The 9066-nt window shown below is 43.6% G+C and overlaps 1 protein-coding gene across 1 annotated transcript in view; it reads left to right on the top strand.

Annotated features, from left to right (window-relative positions):
* The window catches only part of rbpjl (recombination signal binding protein for immunoglobulin kappa J region-like), a 27041-nt gene extending 20527 nt beyond the window's left edge, over positions 1-6514 (top strand). The window contains exons 10-13 of the mRNA XM_034869981.1: positions 417-557; positions 766-921; positions 1983-2086; positions 5985-6514. Coding sequence (XP_034725872.1) covers positions 417-557; positions 766-921; positions 1983-2086; positions 5985-6288 — 705 coding nt within the window. The 3' untranslated portion in view covers positions 6289-6514. The remainder of the gene's footprint in view (positions 1-416; positions 558-765; positions 922-1982; positions 2087-5984) is intronic.
* Positions 6515-9066: the final 2552 nt, after the last annotated feature.

Genomic DNA, 9066 nt, shown 5'->3' with positions numbered 1-9066 from the left:
TTTATTGAGGCGACAGTGTGTGTGTGTCAGTCCAGACTGAATGTCTCAACAGATATTTGATATTTGTACATATAGTCACGTTCCACATTGGATAAATCATATTGGCTTTTATAATATTTATTATATGTGTGACAAAAGAAAGAGCTCCTAGTTTCATGACAATATTATTCAAGTTGACTAAGCAATCATTTTGGTATTAGTCAACTAAGATTTCTTTAGTCGATAAGTAATTTTTATGCATTTTTAGTTATTGACTAATTTCCAAGAAACGTCTGAGCACATCTCAGGTAAACACAAGTTCTGCAGTGGTGCTTTTTGCTTGATTCCTTGTGAAAGAACTCACTTACACAGGTGTCTGTTGATTTAATCGTGTTTGTTAAGTGAGGTTATTGATCTCGTCTCGTTCGTCTCTGCAGGTGATCCGTAAGGTCAACAAGCAGCACGCCATCCTGGACGTGGACGAGCCGGTCTCCCAGCTCCACAAGTGTGCTTTCCAGTTCCGAGACGACCCACACTCCTACCTGTGTTTATCCAACGACACCATCATACAGCACCAGGTCCCACTCCCTCACTCGCCCCTCTTTCTGTCCCCCCTGTCCCCTCTTTATCTTCACTCCCTCCTTCTCTGTCTTCCTCTGCCTTCTCTCACTCTTACCTTTTCTGTTTTTCTTCTCTTAACAAATCTTCTATCCTTAACTTCCCTTATCTCCACGCTCTTCCGTTCCCTCTCTTCCTCCCGCCATGTCTCCCTTCCTTTCCCTCCAGGCCCCGTCCAGCGGCAGAGACCAGGGCAGAGTGGTCCTGAACGACGGTTCCTGCTGGACCATCATCGGAGTGGAAGCAGTGGAGTTCACCTTTAATCAGGGTCCCGCCTGCATCCAGACACCAGTTACTCCTTTTCCTGTCATGACCGGGTTAGAGGTGAGTTGGACAGGGACCAGCACTTAGACCAGGGCTCTGCAACCTGCAACCCCTCTCCAGTGGCTATAGGTTTGACAAAAATAATAAAGTAAATAACGGATGTTTCCTTTTCTTTCTTTTCATTTTGTTTATCATTGTTGTGGGCCAAAGTCATTCTTGCATAGTAACTGTACATAGCATTCAATTTCACTAAAATGTGTGTCTTAGCCTTATAGTCTACAGTTTGTCCCTCTCTGCAAAGACTGTGTCAAAAATGTCAACAAACTTCACCATATTAATGAATGGTCATTTAGAACTATTAGCAATGAAGCATTGTCTCATGAAACATTCATACACAAAGACAGAGATGAGGTAGTTTCCTGTATATACAGTATGTAACGTGGGCTTGCCTTTCAATGGGCACGTGACCTACAAGATCTTCTCTGTGAACAACCGTAACAGACATGATATATTTGTGTATATGCACATTTAAAATGAACGTAAACAAAGAGTATGAGCGATTCTTTCGCCCCATTGTCACGAGGGATCTAGTGCGAGATCTAGTGATGCAGATAAGCTAACGTCAGCTTGTTTGTTGAACGCCCTAACAAAGTTAATCTCTGTGATGCTAAATATGCTCACGGAGCTCTTTAGGCGACATCACGTGACCGGCTGGCTGTCGACTAATTTTGTTGCCTATCAAATTAATTGATATGCATAATACTTTGTTCAATATCTATGAAGCCGTTCATTTGAATGTGTTAAATGTTGATTAAATAGACTGTGTACCTTCATTATAAGGCTCAAATATATTTTGCGGCTCCAAAATGCTCCAGAAAATGGCTCTTTTCATCATCAAACGGGAAGATTAAAGCGTCGCTCCACACAGATTTGTATTAATTTATTAAGCACAAAAAACAAAGACTGACATACTGTAGATAACCTGTCACCATCATTACTTTTATTTGTTTAATCAAAGGTACTCCCTCCATCACCATGTGGTAATGTAAGCAGTTGAAAAGTAAAATGTGTGTGTGTGTGTGTGTGTGTGTGTGTGTGTGTGTGTGTGTGTGTTCTTGCAGGTGAACGGTGGAGGACACGTTGCCATGTTGGAGATCCAGGGAGAAAACCTCAGCCCTCATCTCAAGGTGTGGTTCGGAAACAGCGAGGCTGAGACGATGTTCAAGTGAGTTAACAGGAGACAGAAAGACAGCGTGTGAGAGGAGATATATGAAGTTGAGCAGAAACTTATTTTTTTCCACCAAACCAAACCTTACGCTTGCACTAGGCGCTCCGTTGATTCAATGGTTGGTTCAATGCAGTAGGCTGTGAGAAAGTGAAAATGGAACTGGGCAGAAAAAGTGATGTTGGGCAGCACTTTCAGTCCAAAAAAGACGGCAATTGAAGTCGAGCTACATTCAATTTGCATAGCCGATTTGTCTCGTGGTGGTGAGGTCCCTAAACAATACGCAACATCGCCGCGGTTACAACATTTGGTATGAAAGAGAGAACACGAGTTGTGCATGAAGGAATCTCCAGACAGCAGCAACATGCAGCAACTTCAGATACGGCAAAGGAAGGAGAGTCACAGTCCAGGACGTTGTTTACGTCATTAATGTGTTTACTGTGGTAAAGGACTGAGGACGGGAGGAGGACTCGGGATTCGGTCAGAAGCTTAACCAGTGGATTCGGTACCCCCATGAATCTGTGCATCCCTACTTTTATGTGACGTACAGCAACACATATAAAGCTCATCAATCCTCAAACAGACCTCGATAGGATTCATTTGGGAACTGTATGTGCGTTTCTGGTTTTCACGTGTCAGTAAACGCAACTTCTTCTGAAGAAATTCCCCAGAAACCGGACATGAGCCAAAGAAATCTAACCCGGTCTGTTAACAAGCGTGCAGTGCGTGTACAGTATTACCTGCAGACACTCAGGAAGACAGTTATCATTATTCTTTTATTGGTCGTCTGTTGTCTGCTTGCTCTTGCTCTCTGGGGAAAATACCTTGTGTCGGACTATTTAACTCGTCTGGCTCCAGATCTGACTGATAATATAAAACCTAGTTATTTTTAAAAAGACTGGTGAAACATTAAATGTATTATTTTTTTATCTTTTTGAGTTCAACGTTTTTTTCCTGTAGTCAAGGAAGAAGTACTTGAATTCTTTAAGGAAGTCATGTAAATAATACTCCATGATGAGTAAAGTCTTGCGTTTAATATCCTTAAGTACATGTGAGTTTTCTTGCTGTCTAGTGAATATAGACTTTAAAGATATAACAAACTTTAAAGTTTTACATTTGAGAATTGAACTCGACTGCATGAGTAGCTTCTGTGTAGGTGTTTTTCTGCTTTCGCAGTCAGTTTGGGGCCCCACTTCTTTTATTTATGGCTGTTTTGTGCTGCTTGCTCTCATGCTGCTTTACCACAGAGGCTCCAGGTGTACCGCAGGGCAGCACAGAGGGCAAATTCAAGTTTTTGTCTTTTGAAAGTGAGGCCGCTCATCACGTCTGTGAGCAGCCAGAGAGACGTTTGTTTTATGACAAATTAAGTGGCACTTCCACTTAAAATATTATGTATCCAAGTAAGTTGAACCCAAATTCTATTTCATTTGACCCAGAATTTGAAAGCAGTTATTTTGCTTAAGGAATAAAGAAACAGATATGCAGCATGTCGTCCTGCAGAGATCTGTAAGTTTAGGAAAAGACATCTGGCTTTCAGTTAGGGATGACCTCTCTGATAAGTTTGATGTATAACTCACGAAATGTAACAATATCTCAAAAATGTATCCACTCATTTGGAAAGGGAAAGCCGCTTAGCTTAGCACAAAGACTGCTAACGGGGAAACATACTGTACATCCTGGCTCTCTCCAAGCGTAAAATCTGCCGTTAAGCACTTTCAAGTTCTCTGATTAACACGTTCTAGCTTGTTTGTTTAATCCGAACTTTAGCTGTCTGTAAAAAGCTACCTTTCACCCTTGTTTCCAGTCTTTATGCTAAGCTAAGCCCTCAGATGGTCCAGCCAAAATGCAGGTCTTTCCATCCATTTTGAATGGGGGGGTAGTGCGTTAATAGTGTGGTGGCAGATGCTGCAGAGGGGAGCCTATAAAACACAGTCACAGATTCAAATGTTTCAGCGTCTTAAATCTGTTTCAAAGACTTTTATTATGGCTTGGTTTAGAGACTGAATCTCCTCATTCGTCCGGGACTCTGGACATTGTTGGGGAAAGATGGTGGGCAGTTTTCCCAAAGAAGTTTGACTAAAAATATTCTCGACAGTTATGACATTCAACTTGATGAACTTTCCTACTGAACTTACCTGCATTCATCCGTTTAAGAGTTGGAGCCAAGCCTGGACCTGAGAAGCATAAAGGGGCTTATGTTATATTCAAACGTCACCGAGAGAGACTCAGCTCGGCTTCCAGGGAACAATGCTCTCTCTAACTCTTGTTCAGGGGGGTCTTTAAGGTACCATAGGGTACATTCAGGCGTCTCTTATGATGCATCACGGATCAAAACAACCTCTCTGACGTCAGAGTCCACCTCAGACCCCACACCTAAAGTGCTGAGGCATCGTAAGTCAGGGTCTCTGGCTGGGAGCGGCTCGCCAACAGCTTCTGCAAATACCCTTCCCGTCAGCAGCAGCTCAGCAGCGGAGAGGAAAGCCGTATTTATTTAACACAGTCATCCACAATGTGGTGTTTGTACGAGAAGCTGCAGCCAATTAGGAACACAATCCCCCGCTGCCATGCAGGCCAGAGGTGTAGTGTCGGTTTAAATGAAATACCTATACATATAATACCTATACCTATACCTCTCTCTCTCTCTCTCTCTCTCTCTCTCTCTCTCTCTCTCTCTCTCTCTCTCTCTATATAGAGAGAGAGAGAGAGTATTTAAGATTTCTGCTGCTCGGGTTTCATTTCAACAACAGAACTACATGTATGTTTAGTCTGTGAGATCATAACATTTAATTATTTACTTCCTTAGTTTATTTTTCAGTTTTTTCACTGTTGTTCTTGTTGCTCCTCAGATTCGAAACAAACCTCCTAAAAAGTCTCAGAAAAGTTGACAGAATTGCAGATTAAAAGACCAAAATCAATTGTTAACTGGCACACACTTAATAACTTGCAAAGTCCCCAATCGGTCTCATGTGGGGTGGTGATGGCGCAGTGGCTATGTCACATGACTTTGGTGTTGGACGTCCACCCCTCCAACACTTCACCCCTAGTTTCTCGAGATGCATGCAACCTCTGACATAAATAGCAATTGTAAGTTACTTTGAATAAAAGTGTCAGCTAAATGACATGTAATGTAATGTAATGTTATAGATGTGCAAAGTATTGTTGCTTGTTCTGATGTCCACATTAAGCATTGTCTTGTCCATTTGTTTAACGCTCATGTTGTCCTTGGGTCAAATTTGACCCGTTTTCAAAGTGTCTATATCATAAATGTGGGTTTCTTTTAACCAGATTACCGCAAAATAACAGGGATTGTTCCATAAAAGTGCTCTACACAAAGGAAATGAAGGATCAGACCTCTATTCTTTTAGAATTGTGGGTGTTCTGACTAACCTTTAACAGATCTGATTATCCATTACCTCCATTCTTCTGATCTTAATCATTTCAATCAGGAGAGACTTTGTCGCACAAATGCAAAGATCCATTGTACATAAGCATAATATAAAATGTACTTCTTTGGGGATTAGACTCCATCAGTAAAAATATTTTAAAGGGGTAGAGAAGCCAGACATATTCCCCCCGATGGAGGCTTGACACTGGGGATGGTGGAGGAGGAACCCGGAGACTGAACGATGGAGCTGTCTGCGGGAAAGGGAAGCAACATAAACGTAAAAACAGTGTCTAAAAGAGTGTTAATTTATCCCTTGGCTCCATGACGGCTTCTAACGCCACTAAGCAACTCTCATAGGAATAAACAAGGCTCCACCACCATCACTGAAAATACTCCTGTAGGATGGTGATGGCTGCCACTGGAACACATACTTTGTCTGGTATAAATGAAGGATCTGTTTTCCAGGTCAGCCAGCACCACCACATTTGATTACATCCTGTTTTCTCCTCCCAGGTCTCCCAAATCTCTGCTCTGCGTCATCCCTGACGTCTCCGCGTTCAGTGACGGCTGGCGCTGTCTGCGACGCGTCATCACCGTCCCTCTGTGTCTCATCCGATCGGACGGCCTGATCTATCGCACGTCCTTCAGTTTCACCTTCACCCCGGAGCTCCAGCCGCCGCCGCCGGCCATCCGGGGAGCGGCAGGAGGAGGGAAAAGAGACGGAGGGTTGGAGGGAGACGAGCAGGACGACAGCCTGCTGGAGACCATCCATCAGGAGTTCACCAGAGCCAACTTCCACCTCTTCATGCAGAGTTAGCTCACTGAGTCCTCAGGTGATTATCTGGAGCAAAAGTCTGATTATAAGCTAGAAACTGTTTTGGATCAATGCTGGTCTCGTGTCAATGAGCTGTGTGCAACTTTTGCCCCATTGTGAAGTACCGGATATGAAGGGTTTTTTTTATTGTCAGGGACAGGGTTTCACAACAAAATTCAATTGTAGTCCCTTTATGCTACACAATTAAAACAAAACAAACAGAACTGTGTTCCTTTTGTGCATATTTTGAATTTGCATCAGGAAACCTCCGAGCAATATCGCTCTGTGTCTTGGTCTCGCATTGCCAGATCTGTCTCCACATGCTATGGAGTAAGGCCCGGACTCAGCGACTGTGGCTCTGCAAATATTCTCTGGAAGGAACTAGTTTTTCGAGAAAGCAGAGCCTCACATATGTCATGTGAGCCACGTGGAATTGCACCTCCGTTGAGTACTCCGAGCTCAACTAAGATTTCACTCTGCTATTCAAATTGCTTACCAATCGCTCAGAATAAAAGAAAAAAGCTGTTGTTTTATTTACCAGATGAATGGCGCCCATCCTCCCTTCACACCAAGAGCTCGGATACAGTGATGGGCTTGGGCATGCTTCAAACTAATGGTGTCAACTATACTGGAGCAAAATTGGAGCAGGTTGGAGGCACCGAGGCTCCAACTTTATAATAGTCATCTCCATCCAAAGTTCTCGAGCGTCCCTCTTGTTCGATCACTGTTCCAATAAACACTGTAAAGACTTATAGAGAGCTAAAGTGTGATCAAGGATGTTGTTTCTGGAGAATGCGAGCTGAAGGCTGACCCCCCTAAACTAACTGTTTTTGTGGTTCTATTCTACATGAATATGCGAGATCTTGTGGGTCCTCACGACTTCAGCTGTCAGTCATGGTCGCCTTTAAGGCGGAGCACGAAGCCAACGCGCAGCCGAGCCGATCTGCAGCCGTTACGCATCCTGTGGAAATTGGGGGCATCGTTGTGAGAGAAAGCAGCAGCTTCTCTTTTTATCCTCTGAGAAACAGCGGCCACTATTCTGTGAAAAGTGTCTGTGTGTGTGTGTGTGTGTGTGTGTGTGTGTGTGTGTGTGTGTGTGTGTGTGTGTGTGTGTGTGTGTGTGTGTTTTTGTTTAGCGGTGAAAACAGCAGCCCAACTTGCTCCCGAAGGATCTCTGAATGTTTTCAATCACTTTACCTTCCAAACTTTGGTGAGTGATGTCAGAACTATTAAAAGAAAAAGATTCTCTGCAAAGTTTGTGAAGTTAAGAGAGAATCCGATACGAACAAACATCACTCAACAAAGTAAGAAGAGTTTAGGAGAAGAATTTGTAACACGCTGTTGTTAGTTTATCATCAGATCAGGAATCTGATAAACGTGTGCAGAACCAAAATCTTTTTGCCAGAGCTTTGTGTCTCAGGAACAAGGAGGTCCATTGTTTTCTGTCTCGTGCTGCCTGTGATCTTCTCCTGTACTCGTTTATTAAACAGACGTCCGCAGAGCAACGTGATGACAGAAATCCTTTGGCTCACGTCCAGCACATCCACGACTGCCTTAGATTTCATACCTTACAGCCTTCCACCTCTTGTTAATCCACTTATTAAAGTGTCTGGTAGCAGTGAAACTCTACAAACCGACCAATCCAACACCGCCCGACTCTGTTCCTACTGTACGTTTGATCTTTGGAAGCTGAGTTAGGAGTAATGAAGTTTGGGTGGTTCGTTTGTTCCAAACAAGTGAAGCAGGAGATAATCACACAAGCATGACGGGACCTCCCACGTGGCCATGTTGCTTGTCAGTAAACCCAAAATTTCATTCTCTTTTCATCCGGAGCATACTTCTCATTCTCAACATAACAGCTTCTTATCGCATCAGACGGTATGTGAGGAAATCCTCTCTTCTCTTCAGAGTAATTACTGAGACACACTTACCTTGCCTTATTTTTGCAAATAATCACAGCGACCGAAAAGGATATTTGAGTCAGGTATGGCTGCAGCCTGGAGACCTCCCGTCTCATGCCTTTCCGGCTGCGTGCTGTCTACGAGCTTTGACTTCAAAATAAAAGCTTGCGTCTAGTCTGCTATGTTTTCGTATGTTGGTGTTTTGGATGTTTTCGAACTAAACAGTACGGCACTCATGCTAATGAATACAATTATTTTGTTCAGCAGATGTCTTAGTTACGACACGATGGAACTAGCAAAGCAGTTTTGTGTTTATATGCAGGTTGGATTTATTCAGTTTGAGAAATCACACAGTCTCAACCGAAAATTGCGTTCTAATCCGGTCCGATTCCTACCGTTTGCATAGGAACTGGTTCCATAGTAGTACTGGGTTCCTGTACCCAACCCCAGGTCCATATGGGACTTGAACTAGAATCCCTCCGGTTCCCAACCCAACTCCCTATGAACTGAGCTACTGCTACCCCCCCACCCTTTCAGCATCTGTCTTTGTCTCAAACCGCCTGAAAGGTTGAAACAAACCACCTTAGTTTCCCAAAACTCTCTGAACACCAGCTTTAATCACTTTAAGGGTATCTGCATGGTCCCTAGGACTAAAACAACAAGACAATGAGCCCATTCGGGGTCTTGGTCCACACTTAAGGCCTTAGTTCCCAACACATGTACAGTAGCTTGTCCGTCCAGACAGCAAGACGCCACGAGGCACCGTATACGGAGGCCTCCACCTTCCCTCCAAACCTCCCATGTCTAATGTTCTGAGGGGAGCCGAGCGCCATGCGCCTCTCTTCCTGTACTCTTTCTCCCTTCCTCTCTTCATCCTCTT

The sequence above is a fragment of the Etheostoma cragini genome, chromosome 4 (assembly GCF_013103735.1).
Source record: "Etheostoma cragini isolate CJK2018 chromosome 4, CSU_Ecrag_1.0, whole genome shotgun sequence".
Taxonomy (NCBI): Eukaryota; Metazoa; Chordata; class Actinopteri; order Perciformes; family Percidae; genus Etheostoma; species Etheostoma cragini.
The sequence above is the reverse complement of the archived record's forward strand: the minus strand, read 5'-3'. Positions and strand labels throughout refer to the sequence as shown.